At 56.6% G+C, this 14,604-nt stretch overlaps 2 protein-coding genes across 6 annotated transcripts in view; one reads left to right on the top strand and one right to left on the bottom strand.

Moving 5' to 3' along the window:
• Positions 1-6,016, top strand: part of HPCA (hippocalcin) — a 20,835-nt gene extending 14,819 nt beyond the window's left edge. For 4 of the 5 annotated variants that reach the window (XM_043505972.1, XM_038377932.2, XM_043505971.1 and 1 more), the window contains 2 exons: positions 2,647-2,752; positions 3,798-6,015. In XM_043505972.1, the coding sequence (XP_043361907.1) occupies positions 2,647-2,752; positions 3,798-3,895 (204 nt within the window). In that variant the 3' untranslated portion in view covers positions 3,896-6,015. Of the gene's footprint in view, positions 1-2,646; positions 2,753-3,797 lie in introns of all 5 variants that reach the window. The other variant, XM_043505970.1, reaches the window with a different exon arrangement.
• On the bottom strand, positions 5,731-13,969 carry TMEM54 (transmembrane protein 54). The gene is made up of 6 exons (XM_038377930.2): positions 13,709-13,969; positions 11,379-11,572; positions 9,281-9,340; positions 8,316-8,504; positions 7,393-7,524; positions 5,731-6,515 (listed from the first exon to the last, which is right to left on the bottom strand). The coding sequence occupies exons 1-6, from the start codon at positions 13,719-13,721 to the stop codon at positions 6,423-6,425; spliced, it is 681 nt and encodes a 226-aa protein (XP_038233858.1). The 5' UTR covers positions 13,722-13,969; the 3' UTR covers positions 5,731-6,422.
• Positions 13,970-14,604: the final 635 nt, after the last annotated feature.

Here is a 14,604-nt window from a genome sequence, read left to right on the forward strand (position 1 = left end):
AGCTGGATGAGCTTGCAGTATTGCCCTCCCTACGGGCCTGATCCAAAGTCCATTGCAGTCAAGGGAAAGATTCCCCTGGATGTCAATGGGCTTTGGATCAGGGACTCAGCTAGCTGAGACCCCGGCATCCACGTAGGCCCCTTCCACTAGGAAATGCCCCATAGGGAATAACCCTGCAATCTGCCCAGGTAGATGGGACTAGCTTGAACGGGGCCAGTTCACCAGAGCCATGCACCCTGACTAGTCATTCATCCCCAGCTCAGAAGGGCGAGTGTATCTCCTCCACCGTGCCGTGGTGTCAGCAACCAGCCAGGGTGCAGGCCAGCTGGGAATTGGACCAGATAGGTTCTGTTTGCCCCAGGGGCTAGCACTGCTTAGGGGGCTAATGCAGGCATGTGTCTGTCAGCCATGGGGATGCAGGGACCAAGTGGGATTCAGTGGCTGGAGGATAATGACATTTGGGAGGATGGAGGGGTGGGGGCTGAATTTTGTAAGGACGAGCAGATTCCCTTCACAGGCTTGTCTTCCCAGGGAATGGTAGGGTGCGCACGTACATGCTTTAACAAGGGCAGGGCTGGCCTCCACAAGGCATGTCCTGGAAAAGCTTGTGTTTCCTGATCTCTTTCGTTGGTCTGCCGGCCCCCTCCTCAGCCTGTGTCCCAGCCTCTCTCATCTGAGCAGTGATGCTGAGCGGGGCAAGAGCAGACCGAAGGGTTGAATTTAATGGGGGTTAGAGGGTGGGGGATGGTGAGCCGGACAGATTAGCAGAGGGCAGAGTGTGAGGTGACTGTCCATCACGGTTCTCTTGCCTGGCTCTGAGGAGCAGCCTTCTGGCAGGGCTGGTAGAAGGTCACGCTATCCAGACCCCCAAGCCTTGCTCTCTGCAGGTGGAGGCTGCTCAAAGTCTCCCTTCTCTGATGAAAGGCCAGGATGCTGCCCGTCAGTGGTGTCCGCTTTCTGCGGAAACAGAGTGTTGCAATCAAAGCAAGGGACCAGCCTCTCACCCAAACTGGTCTCTGCTGCTTTAGGTCCCAGGCAAAGGGGTTTAAAATCTACCCTAGGAGCGCAGGATCCTGGTACGTTGGCTGCGAAAGCTCCCGTGCCTGTGGAGGAACCGTGGCTTTGAATCCAGGGTCGAAGCTAATGGCTGACTCCGTTTTCTCACTGAGATGCAGGAAGGATGAAGCTGGTCCTGGCAGGGCTTAATGCACTCGCTGCCACGAGCCAGGTGGGAGTGCGGCAGGATGCAGGAGCCCAGGACACTCATTGCTTGGGGGGTTTGGGGGAAAGTGAAGCATCTGAAAGCCAGAGCCTTTTATACTGAGTCTCTCCTTTGCAAATCAAATCCTTGCAGGGCCCAAGGCAAGGAGTAACTGGAACGGGGGAGCAGGGAGGGAAATGGGCTTCTTGGCTAGGGGATTTGGCATTCGGGAGCCCCGCTGCATATGTCTCTAAGGGACAGAGGAGACCTAGCTGTGCTCCACTGTCTGAGCATAGGAGACCTGACATGAGGGGCTGGGGTACCCTGTGCACGAACCACTGCAGGGAGTATAGTCGGCGATCTTGTCCCAATGCCAAATGGACACAGAGATCTGTTCAGAGGGGCACTGTCTGTCTGCTTCCCATCATCCTAGGAGCAGCCCTGGGCGGGTCTGCCCTTTCCAACAGCAGGAGCCATTAGCTTGCCCAACTGGGCTGGGTAACCCAGCCCAGGACATGGGGATGCTGCCCCGCATGTGAGCCAAGGTCCGGCAGGGAAACTAGCAGGAGTCCTCCCTAGCTCCTCTCTGCCCTCTGCGGGTGATAGTTGGTTAGCGCAGGGTGTTTTCACTATAAATTGAGCTGCTGGGGCCAGCCCCCTCCACTCTTCACAAGTGCAGCCAGGCGTGAACTGCAGCTGCCCTGCTAGGAAACAGACTAGCAGTTGGGCTCCATTCACCAGATCATCCCAGTGTCCATCTGTGGCCTTGTACAAGGGGCCGCTTCTGATGTGGATGTCCTGATTGGCTGGGGGTACAGGCTCCCAACTCTGTTGTAAACAGGAGAAAAGAGCAACACATGGCCTCTGCAGAGCACGCCATTACCAGGGGGCTGTCCAAAGGGCAGCCAGGGATGGCCCTGGGGGAGAGGGAGAGACAGGCTGAGTTAGTCTAGGCTCGGTGGCATGGGGGGGGCGTAGGGAGCGGGAGGGTGTGTTCGCCAGCACATCACCACCCTTGTCCTAGGGCTGGGGCAGCTTTGGAATTAACCACACAGCCCCGGCACTCTGAATCTTAGTTACAGATGCCTTCCTGCAGCAGCCGGGCCCCGCCTGAGGAAGTGACCCAGTAGCAATTACACTGATCTTGTTTAATCAAGTCTGCTCCATTGTATTTCCCTGCTGATGTGGCGGGAGTTGATGCAGCTAACGGGCTTATTCCACTGGGTTTTTTTTTTAAATGACGCTTATTCTCCAATGTAAAACCAAAACCTGTTTGCAAAGGCAAGCGCACAAGCCCTCTCTGCCTTAGCTCTGTGTCTTCTAAGTGGCTTTTGCAGCTACTGCACCTGGGTCTGACCCGCAGCACCCACCCCTAGGAACAGCACTTGCAGGTTTGAGTCATCAGAGGTCACGACTCCCCCTTTGTCCTCTTCTCCCTCCCCTAGGCCATCTACAAAATGGTTTCCTCGGTGATGAAGATGCCTGAGGATGAATCGACTCCAGAGAAGAGAACGGAAAAAATCTTCCGACAGATGGATACTAATAATGATGGTAAATGAGAGGAGACGGAGGGAGATTAAGAAAAGGTCTCACTGCTAAATCCAGGGGTCTTAGGATCAGACACACACAAACTGATTAAATGCATCATTTTCATTTAGCATGTGGGGGGGGAGCATCATAGCATTGTGGGGGGAAAGAGACTGACAGGGCTGCTCTCCTGTGGCCGTGCTATGATATAGCAAGGGCTGCTGTGAGCCTACAGCCCTGGCTCCTTGGAGGGGCTAAGCCCAAGTCCAGCGGGCTTGATTGTGTTTAAAGCAAAACCAAGAGTGGCATCAGAAAGTGCCCCGCCCCCCCCCACACACCCACAGTTCCTGGGCCCTGCAGTTAAGGCTAGAGGCTATTTGGACAGGTGGCCCAGTGGTTAGGGCATCAGGGTGCAGCTGGGGCGATGTGAGGGGCAATGCTCTGCTCCACCACTGAATCCATCACCTGGGGAAAGTCCCTTAATCTCTCTGTGCCTCAGTTGCCCAATGGGGATAATAGCCATGCCCTGCCTCACGGGGGGCTGTGAAGACAAGGATCGTAAGGAGAAATACAGCAGCCCGCTCCTGGCCCCTGGGCTCAGTCTGTCCAACTTTCCACTGCCAAGCCAGCCCAGGCAGGAGAGAACAGGGCATGGGAAGATATCTGGTGTCCCCCGTCTGGGGCTGTTGTCCCCTTAATCGCGGTCAGTCCAGTAAACTCTGCCCCAGGGAAGGCGCTGCTGTAGGAACAGCAGCTGCACTCTCAGCATCCTCACTGCTCTGGGGGCACAGGTCCCATTCCCAGCCACCAGGAAAATTATTTCATGTGGTAGGGACCTGAGCAGCCCTTTCCTGGATGGTCTCCCATCCTGCAGTGCGTGGGGGTGCCCCCTAGCTATAGAGCGGCAGTAGAGAGAGGGCAATTACACTAAATCGTGCATTCTTGACTCCGGGGTTGCAACCTGCCCCCTTGTAGTGCTAGGTTGGGGAGGGGGCTGGTCCTGGCCTGGAAAGGGGCAAGCTGACCCAGCTGTGGACACACCAGGCCCTTTCTTCTCTCCTTTCCCCAGGCAAACTCTCTCTGGAAGAGTTCATCAAAGGTGCCAAGAGTGACCCCTCGATCGTGCGGCTGCTGCAGTGCGACCCCAGCAGCGCCTCGCAGTTCTGAGCCCTCCTGAGGGGAATGGGGGATGCGACCCATCCTCTCCCGAGAGCACTGCCAAGACACCTGACCTCACAAAATCCCCGGCTCCGCCACGGAGGCCAGCTTCCCATAATCCTCTGGGTGAACGGACATGCTCCCATGAAACGACAGCACGGCCACTGTTTTCTCAACTCATCCACTCTGCTTCCCTCACGCCGAGTCCGTAGCCACGTCCGCGGGAACGTTCAGCTGGTTCTGGGGCTCCCGGGGCGGGTGGGAGGCGGACAGAACAGGACCTAGCTGGAAACCACTTTCACGACGCCTGCTGGCTGGAGCACAGGGCCCGGCTCAGCATTGTCCCCCGGGGGTCCCTGGGAGGGGGGGCCAGGCTCAGCATTGTCCTCTGGGGCAGGTCCTGGTCTCCCTGCTCAGGGTCTCTGCCATGTGAGGTTGCACAATGCAGCCGCAGCTGGGGCCTTCCATCGCTGTATGGGAAGTGGCAGCTGGGAGAGAGAAATAGCTGCCCTGCCTTTAAACTCCTCTCCTCCACAGGGGGAAGGAGGAGCTGCTAATCAAAGCCCACAACCCATCGGCTGCACTAGCCACCTGTGGTACCCCAAAAGGGGGTGGGGGGTCTAAGCTCACTCTCCCCCTCCCCCCAGCAGGGACACAGGCAGATGCTCTTACCCCTTCACTGCCCCCCAACTGCCAGCCCTGCAAAGTGGGAGGGATGCAGCTGCTGCGGGGCCAGCATGTAGCCGTAACGAAGAGCCACTTCCCTGGCTGGGTCAGGCTGTGCTCCAGGCTGCCTATGCAGGTTTCCCCTGAGGGCTGACTGGTGCTTTGTGGGCACGACCCCTGGGCACACTCGTAGGGGAGCAGAGAGGGCCTGCACCCTCCCTTCTCGAGATGGTTGCCATAGGTGAAGCTAGAGGGAATAGGCTGGTGGCTCTGCAGCTAGCGGAGACTGGGTGGGGGGGGAATCCTTGGGCTAGGTCAGTAGGAGGCTCCTCCTAGGAGCAGGAATAGAGCTAGGCATTTCCCCATGCAGCTCGGGAGAGGCTAGCCAGACCGAACACTTCCCTCTCTTCTAACTTCTGCTGGGACTTTCCATGGAGTCAGCCCCAAAAGCTTAGCAGTGAGCGTCAGAGCAAGCCCAGCCCCTGGCTTCTGCCAACCCAGGTGCACAGCAGGGGCCAGGGACTTTCTTCAAGCTGCTGTTTAAAAGACAGGCCATTCAAGAGCACACACGCCAGCTGAGCGTGAGCCCAGTCCTAGGGCCCCACAGAGGCTAAAGTTGGGGGCTCCTGGAAGAAGCTTGAGGGGGAAAGGTCAGTCAACAACAGGAGGGGCTCTGGCTGCACCCCCATAGGCTGAAGGGGGCAGGGGGAGTAATCAGCCTGCACAGGGGACTTGCCCTCACAGCTGGCGTCTGAAGGGGAGTTAAACAAAATTAATTCCCAACAGAGCTGGGCGTGCCAAAGCCCAGCTGGGGGCAGGGGGGGTGCCAGAATGTGGTCATGGGAAAGCCTCTCTTAATGAGCCAGAAGTTGGACTTCCTGCCCTCTCCCCCACATGGCCGTGTAGAGTAGGACACCACCCCTGACAGTGTCCTGGTGGAAGGGGATGCGCCCATCACCTGAGCCTGTCCCAGCTGGAGGGCAGGGGCTGAGTAAAGCCCAGGGGATAGGAGAGAGACAGTGGTAGCAGCCTCAGCGCTTGGGCTGCCCCCCCACCTCCCAGCTGATTGTAGCCTCCCCCACTTGCACAGATGGGGGGCAGCCCTGAGGACCCCAGCACACACATTAAAGGCCACTGCTGTCTGTCACATGATTTTGTTCATCAATATTTTGTTCTGGCTGCACGCAGATCCCCTTGGCAAGGGGAGGGAGGGCTGAGGAGGGCCCCCCCCACTTCACTCAGAGGCAGAAGCCCCGAGTCACAAGCGGGGCTCTGGCAGCACAACCGCCCCCCGACCCTGCCAACTGTCTCAGCCCAGGTTGCAGAGATCAACGTGTCCCGGTGTGCTCACGCACCATTCAAAGCAGACGCTCGCTCGTCCTATCCCGTAACGAGGGGAGTGCATGGGGGGGGGTTGTGGTTGCTTTTGTTCTTTTAATATCTTCAGAATAAAGTTTTGTCTCCGTGCAGCTGCTTGTGGGATGATGTCAGACCTAGGCACGCCCAGAGCGAGATTTCATCTCTCCCTGGCTGGGGAGGCCAGTTTCCATCCAACAACTCCCAGCCCCTTCCTCACTCACTCCCTGCAGCTGAGCAAGCAGGAGAGGGCCGGGAGATTAAGGCAGCAGGTGGAAGATCCCCTCCCCTCATTATAGCAATGGGTCTGAGCAACAGCACTGCCCCGGGGAGGAGGCTGGGATGGCAGAATCCCATGAGCCATGAGGCCAGTGCAGCATATGGGAGAACAATGGGGGAAGGAAGGCTAGCCTGAGGTTGCTGGGACAGCAAAGCCTGGTTGGGGGCAGGTTCATGCGGTTGATGCACGAGCGGAGGCTTGGAACCACGGTGCCAGGGGGCTCCTCAAGCCTGTTCAGAGCCACACGGTCTCCACTCTGCCCTGCCTCAAGAGGACACGGCCCTCACTGGCTTCTTGATTCTCCACTGGGACGAGCTGCAACGTGACCTTGAAATGACACAGGAAGCGAGTGTGAAACCGGAGTAGCCGGGCACTCGAGCACCCCTCAAAGCAAGACACCGAGCCACAGGGCTAAGAGACAGGCCGCAGAGCTCGACGGATCAGGCAACACTCCATGCGTATCCACTCTGAGACCCAGCCTGTGTCCTTTGCACAGGGCATCCCTAGTTACACACATCAGACAGAGCCAGGCTCTAGCTCGGCCTTTTGATCCTGGTTTCTAACAGAGGTGGGATCCCCAGTTTCCATTTGGGGGCCAGCAGGCTTCGGCACCCAGGCAAAGCTGCCCAAACAGCAGCAGGATTGAGGAAACCCTCTGTATCAACACAGCATTGCTCAAGCACACAGCAGCTGGAAGTCCTGGGAAGAGCTACACAGAACGATCCCCTCTGATGGCCAAGTCCGTAAGTGCCAGGGTGGGAGGAGCTTTGGGATCAATTTGCTACATGGGCAGCAGGTCTGACAAGGAGTGAGCCTGGCCCACGGCAAAGCTGGAGGGGCCTGACTCAATAGCCAACCAGCACCTCCCAGCACTAGGAGCTGAAGGACGGGGTCACTGGTATTGCAAAGGTTCGCCTGGTCCAGCTGCTCTGACCACCACACCGGCCAATGGGTGGGCCGGAGCCAGCCACTTGGGGCCAGATCCTGAGCTGTTACAGCCACCCCATTGACAGCACTGGAAGCGAGCTGAGAACCTGCCATCATCTCCCCCTGTGCAAAGCCCACAGAGCAGAAACAAACCCAGGGATTCAGCCAAAGGGAGCAGCTACAAATAGGACATTGTGAATCCAACCCCAAAACCCTTAGAAGGGGGATACCAGGGGCTCCAGAGCCGGGGTGAGGAGACCAGGCACGCCAGGATTACCTTTTTCTTGCGGGTCCCCCGACACAGTTTCAGGTTGAGGAGCGTGAGGGTGAGCAGGAAGCACCGGATGCTGAAGATGATCTCCACCATGTCGAGTATCAGGGACATGGTCCAGAGGGACAGCGAGGAGCTCTGCAGAGAGGAGTGGGTCAGGAGATCTCTTGGGGCCTGAGCCAAACCCACCAAAGCCAATGGGAGCTGTCCCATTGACCTCCACCTTCCCAAAGGCCTAATCCAAAGACAGGCACGCTGGGGTTAGCGTTGGGTTCAATGCCCAGCCTTGCCGCTGACTCACTGTGCGACCTCAGGCAGGTCATTTCCCCTCCCTCCCCCGTGCCTCAGTCTCCCCCTCTTTCAAGCAAGGATGATACTTCCTCTATCCCAGGGCTGCTGGGACATTTAATGCATGAGGGTCTACAGCCCTCTGAGGTCCCCAGATGGAAGGTGCACAGTGGTGGTGGTGGTATTAGGAGCAGCAACATGATCAGAGCCTTTAAGGCCAGAAGGAACCATTAGATCATCCAGGTGGATCTGGCCAGTCATTTTCACCCAGAGGCCCCTATATTAAGCCCACATACTTTAGGCAGACTAACATCCCAGGAGACTGAACTGCACGCTGCAGGGAGAGCATGGGAGAGTCCCCAGTGCACCCTCCGCTCAAGGCCCCTGCTATGGGATTCCAGCATGTGAGCCACGCCCCCACGCTGCAGAGGAAGGCAAAAAAAATCCCTGAAACCCCATAAACACCCCGTATTCCACCCCCAAGGTCCCAGCTGCAGCAGGGTCTCACTGCAGTAGCTTCTGCCCTTGCTGAGTAGGAGCCAGGGGCATTACTAGACACTGCTATGCCAGAGTGGCAGCGCCCCTCGCTCTGCGGAGTCTTCCCCCCCCCACAGGGATTTCAGATCCTCCCAAGCACTTACATAGACGCCAGTGGGGTCGAAGGAGCACTCATGGGAGATCTGGATCAGCTCCACATTGGCGAAGGTGCATGTGGCCAGCAGGGCACGCCCTTTGTTGGCGAAGGTGAGGATAATGGAAACGGCCAGCCCCACGGAGCAGAAGAGCGAGAGCAGGGTGCTGCTTATGCTGAGGGAGAAGACTGCCCACTTCTGCAGTGAGTCAAAAAGAAACACAGCTACTTGCAGCGGGGGACAGCACATGGTCTGAGCACAGACCCGGGAACACCCTGCCACTGACTCATGGTGGGGTACAGACCAACCATATTTTAAGAGACATCCCCTGGTATCCCACCACAGCCTTCCCCCAGAGAGCTACAGATAAGCAGCGTCTGGTTTGTTTCATGCAGCTGCCCTTTCTTTCCTTGAAGGGTGGGTAAGTCACCCTGCACTGCACCCTTAGACAGCCTCTGCCTCAGTTTCCCCAAAAGGAGAATCATGAGGTTAATTTAAAAGTTTGCAAGTACTTAGGCTTCCTCCCCCTCCTCCATCCCCAACCCTCTCCTGGGGTGGGAAGGGAGCTCATCCTCCATCTCCATCACCCCTAGACATGGATACTACTTTTCCCCGAGCCTTACAGCCTGTCCTGGGGTTTGACGCTCGCATGGAGCCACCAAACTGTGCGTCTCTAACTTGAGAAGTGCGGCTCTCTCTTGCTGGGTGCGGCACGGAGCTGCAGCCTCCCCAGGCAAGTTCCCAGAACGCATTCCCAGGCTCAAGTTCAAACAAATCTTTTCCCTCTGAAGTGCCAGAGGGGAAACTTGCAAACAGCTGAGAGGATCAGAGAACTCAGACAGACCCTTCCAGAGTGAAAGACGAGAGAAGCTTGAGAGAAAAAGGGGCCCTTCAGGAGCCTATCCCCACCGAAGGCAGCGCTCTGCTGGCGGAAGCATGACAGGACTGTGGGGGGATTCGGGAGCTGTCCTTACCAGAGCTGTTAGGGAAAGGTATCTGGACAGCACAATCGCAACTATACCACAGGAGATGGTCTGCAAAGGAAGCACAGACAGCAATGGGAGGAGATACTCTGCCAAGCCCCTCAGGCTAGAAATAATTGGTACTGAAAGCCCCAGGGACTTGGGGGCTGTCATCTTACCACCACATTATTTGCTGTTTACTTCAGTTGGCTCCCCCCAAAAATCAAAACTTCCAAGCCCTCTACTGTAGATGCAGCTGAATAGCTGCCCCTATAGGAATCCAGGCACAGCCACCCTTAGCAGCCTGCCTCCAGGAGAACAAGCACAGTGGCATTCCCCACAATAAGGTGCCAACTTTCAGGGCCAGCTGGGACCATTTAAATGCTGCTGTTATTAAAACCAAAAGGAGGCACTGTTTCTCCCTGCTGTACCGCCGCTCACTCGGAGGAGGTACCGCAGGGAGGAGTCTGATCCAGCAGGTGCCAGAGATCGACAGGACTCCGTGACCTCTCCGAAGGGCTGGCCCGTAACCGGGGCTGCAGCTTGCCTTCCTGAACCAGGCTGAGCCGACGTGCCAAGTGCAGCGGCACAGCCCAGGGGATAGTCTCACCCACCCCTCATTGTGGCATGAGGCACGTCACTGAATGTTCTGCAAGTGCCTGAAATAATAATAAATAATAATAATAATTAGGGTTAACAATTAAATGGACTGGTGCCGACTTGACAGCTCCCAAGGCCAGCATGGAGGTGGGGGGGAGAAAACTCAGGTGGCCTTAGAAACCCCCGGCAATCGGAGACTTTTTAAGGGTAGGTGATTTTCGAGGATTGGCTTTTATTTTTGTCAAGTGCTTAATGTTGGCAAGTGTTGGAAAGGCAGCGAGTGCTCCGTATCGGCGCCCACCGCAGGAGCTTTCCCCAGTCGTTACTGAATCGGAGCTCACTGGTTCTAGAGCTTTCCTTAAAATCAGCTTGGCAGCACCCAGTTTCTGGGACAGTCTCTGTCCCTGGTGGCTTCCCAGGGGTGAGCCTCTTGCAGGGGCTGCAACATTCCCATGGAAATCTGCCCAGAATGGCTCCAGCTGCCATCCAGGTACTTATCTGGCCCCTATGACTGCAGGATCTGAGCACTACAGACTCCTTCATGTCTCTCTTCTCCCAACACCCCTGGGAGGTGGGCAGCGCTATTATCCTCTTGGACAGATGGGAAACTGAGGCGCAAAGCGACTAAGTGACTTGCCAGGGTCTGTGGCCCAGCAAGGAATTGAACGTGGGTCTCCCAGATCTGAGGGTAGCACCCCACCCACTGGAGTACCCTCTCGCTTTCTGTTGGCAGCAAGACTAACAGGGATGGCTCCAGCTAGACCCGGGCCCCATCATGCCAGTCCCTGCCCCAAAGAGCTGCCACGTAGCCTAGGTACCTTTTGGTGTCAGCCTGGGGACCAGACTGCTCCTGCTCACACCAGAGCTGAATCTGGCCATCAGGCTTGTGGGGGGGGCAGGATTTCTGTAGGCGATGCTGCAGCCAGAGCTGTCCCAGCTTCAGCATCCGCAGGTACGGAGCGCCCGTGTGGGCTGCAGGAAGGGAAGAGACCGCAGCTCCCAGACCCGGACTCGGGGGAAAGATTGTTTTCCTGATTAAAGAAACTTTGATGCCAGATTTTGTTTTCTTAAACAGCAGCAAGAAACTGCAGGTGGGAGTGGGATCGCTGGCCACACAGCTCCCAGGACCAGTCACGTCCGGCATTTAAAGCCAAGCGCTTTCCGCTGACAGCCCTACTAAGTAACTTGGTCAGCCCTGGGAGGCAGCAGAACAAGGCTTTGTGTGGGTAAGGGAAGTGCTGTCTTCACACCCACGCTCCACTGGTCCCCTGCAGGATCTCCCATCCATCAGCCTCTACTTCAGCAGGGGGCTTCCCACCAGATATCTGCAGCCTGGAAAGAGACAGGCATTTCCCCCCCCCCCCAGCTTTAACCTGGCACGTCCCCTCCCAGACCCTAAACCACATCTTATGGCCCGTCCACTCCCCTGCCTCCTAACAAGCATCCTCTACCCCGGTTATCCGTAGACTCCCCACCCCCGAGCACAGCCAGCGTGCCAGGAGAGCAGTACCAGGATGGCCGAGGTCACCGAGATGATGTTGGAGATGGTGTACTGCAGGGAGATGGCATCCTGGGGGTTTGCCACGTAGCGCAGTACAGTTCCATGCACAAGGGCTCCGGAGATGAAACTGAGGTGGCCGATCACAATCAGGATGAGCCCCGTCTTCATGAGGAGCTTCTGGAAGCTGCTGGGATCAAGGGTGTCTGCGCAGGAGAGAAAGGAGGGGCTCAGCCCGCTGCATCTCTAGTTGGGGTCCAGGCAGCACCATGATGGGCATACACAGAACAAACAGCCCCACAGATCTCTGCCCCGAGGACCTTACAGCCCTGCTGACAGTGCCGTGAGGGGTGGAGTGGGCACAGAGGAAGCCATGAGGCACACTTATGCTGTTGTAATGCCCTATAAAAATCCCCTCCGAACTCCTGACCAGGACTCTGGAGCAGCCGAAGAGCCTGTCCCAGAGAATGTGCCCCATGAGTGGCAGGGCACAGCTGGGGAAGCTGAACAGCGCAGCCAGGATCTGTCCCAGTCCCACACCTGCCAGTTGAGTCTCAGGGCTGGGACGGGCGCGCCCGGCAGTTCCACATGCCCCACCAGAGCCTGGGCGAGCGGGGCAGCGTTCTCATGACGGCAAGCGGTTTGGACAGGGCACGGGAACAGAAGGGGAGCGGAGGGACGGGGCGAGCAGCTCTAGAAGGCGGTACTGACTGGAGAGAGGAAGGATCGGAAGGGAAGAGAACAAGGCTGTGGGGGGCTCCGGGCAGTCCAGCCCCAAGGCACAGAGCAGCAATGCGATCTACAAAGGCTTCCAGAGGGGCTTGGAGAAGCAATGAGCAGTGGATAGGATGGGAGAGCTGAGTGGAGCTGTACTCAGAGACTAAACGGTGCAAACCCTCACTCCACCTCAGGGGTCCTTAGCTAGGAGGGTGCAGGAGCCCCAGCTAGGCAGCCCCTCAGAGAGTCCATCCCCAGCCTCTCCCTGCAGGAGCACTGGCTCCCTAGGCCCATACTCCAGTCCCAGCCTCAGGGGCCATGGCTGCTGGGGGAGGTAAGTTACTCCCTCTCCACTCTGTCCTCACGGGAGGAATGGAACAAATAGCAGGGAGCAGCATGGGCCAGAGCGGACCTTCCTGCAGCTCCGTGCCTGGAGAAATCGATAGTTCCCATTTCCAGAGAGCTTCAGAAGGGGATCCAAGGCTTTGGAGCACAAGAAAGGGACAAGGAAGTTCTGTAATCAGAAGCTTCCCACAAAACAAACAGATTTCTTTAAAGATTAACCACACATTAAACATCAAGTTTCAGTGTTAGTCTGTATCCGCAAAAAGAAAAGGAGGACTTGTGGCACCTTAGAGACTAACAAATTTATTAGAGCATAAGCTTTCGTGAGCTACAGCTCGCATCCGATGAAGTGAGCTGTAGCTCACGAAAGCTTATGTTCTAATAAATTTGTTAGTCTCTAAGGTGCCACAAGTACTCCTTTTCATTAAACATCAAGACGCCAAGAGATCATCGCCTCCCCTCCCAACAGGAAGGGGTACAAGCAGGAGGGTGCCCAGGCCCTCTCCACACTAGGGCTTACAACTCTGCAAAACAGAACTCACAACTCATGTGATTCTAGCAACCCGCCATGATCACAGGAACTGCTCTTTGGGGCAGGGCTTTCTTACTCCGATTCCAGACACAGGCTGGAGCCCCTGGTGCAAAGCCTTTTGAGATAGCACAACCTGATGCTCCTGTGTGGACAGGCGCTCTGCTTTCTGGAGATGACTGTTATCAGCCCCTCTACTCCCATCAGCCTCCCCACCGGGGCCAGAGCTCACAGATAGGGGGGTCTGGGTGACTTTGCTTCTATTCCCAGCTTGGTCAGGCACTGGGTGGCCTTGGGCAAGTCACTTTGCCCATTCGGTGTCTTAGCTTCCCCATCTGTAGACAGAGAAGGATGCTGAAGAAGCAAGAAGTGCTACATTGTGGCCTCTGGTGACCAGCTGACAGGACTGCCCCTGGAATCCTGCAGGCACACAGGTGACACCCTGTGGTCACCCCCTCCCTGTGATCAGGATGAGATCTGGGCTTTGATCCCTGGTCTCATTTCTTGCCTTTGCAACCCCACTGATCGTTTCCCACCTCGTCAGCTTTAGCTGGGGCTCCTCATTTCCAAGCTCTTACAGGAAGGCTTTTGAGAAAGAAAAAAAACCCACCACAGGATGATGCAGACAAGGCCCCACCAGTCTCCAATCCACCACTGCCCTTCCAGTCTGACCCCCGAGCCCATCCAGCTGGACAAGGGTGTGAAATTCCTACCCCTCCCTTTCACTTTGGAGAAAGTAGAAGCCACTCACCCAGCCGACACATCTTGGTAGCTCTCAGATCAGGCCATTGCTGCTTCAAAGAGGGTCCATGTTAAGGAGTCTCTGCTTTCATCCCCGTGAGCAGGCAGAAGCAGGCTGAGTTCCTGGCACTCCCTGCGCCTGCCTTACCTGCGCGGCTCTTCCATGCACTGAGTCCCAGCTGCAGCTACCCTCCCACAACCGTTTTAAATCTGTTCTTCCTGTTTGACTAGCTCCCCAGGCCAGAACAAAGAGCTAAACTCCACCTTCTCCAGGAAAGGTGATTCAGAGCTCAAACCCCACCCACCACAGCTCCCATCTCCCGGCTGCAGTGATCTAGGAATGTAGGCCTCTCCCTGCAGATGGGCCAGACACCACATGCTTCCCTTGTGATCCTGTGGCTCCAGGTTCCTTGGCTCCCAGCCTAAAGGGGCAGTCTGCAGTACAGTGGGACTCTGGGGCGAGGGAGCTGGTCCCCCGACATGAGTAAAGTTTTAACAGAAATCCCAACATAGGAGTTTTATACCATGCAGGCAACTTGCTACTTACACTGGGAGTTTGGCAGCTGAATGTAGGTGGGAGGCAGACTCCCCAGTCTTCTTGCTTGGGGGTGTCCACCCACTCTGCCGACCTCCCCATCTTGAAGGCGGTAACACTACGCACTTCAAACCCTATCCCAGGGTGGTGATTCTATCGACATTTCTATACCGGGGTCACCATGTCATGCCTATCCCAGCAACCCTGCACCCTACCCCTCCACTGACTTGCATGTAGGCTTTCCCCAAAAATGCGCTAAACATTCTTCAGGAAGTGCTGGCTTTAAGGCTCCCCCATGCATCTTACAGCTGAAGTCATGCTAGCAACCAACATTGCTAGGAGGGCTCTTCCATGGTTTCCTTGACTTTTAT

This window comes from Dermochelys coriacea, chromosome 19 (assembly GCF_009764565.3).
Source record: "Dermochelys coriacea isolate rDerCor1 chromosome 19, rDerCor1.pri.v4, whole genome shotgun sequence".
Taxonomy (NCBI): Eukaryota; Metazoa; Chordata; order Testudines; family Dermochelyidae; genus Dermochelys; species Dermochelys coriacea.

What these genes read in the sequence shown, in the direction of transcription:
- TMEM54 (XM_038377930.2), bottom strand. An exon ending in ACCTTTCCCTAACAGCTCTG is followed by an intron (nt 8,505 to 9,280) that starts GTAAGGACAGCT and finishes GACTCACTGCAG; the next exon opens with AAGTGGGCAGTCTTCTCCCT. An exon ending in GGGGGACCCGCAAGAAAAAG is followed by an intron (nt 6,516 to 7,392) that starts GTAATCCTGGCG and finishes TGTCATTTCAAG; the next exon opens with GTCACGTTGCAGCTCGTCCC.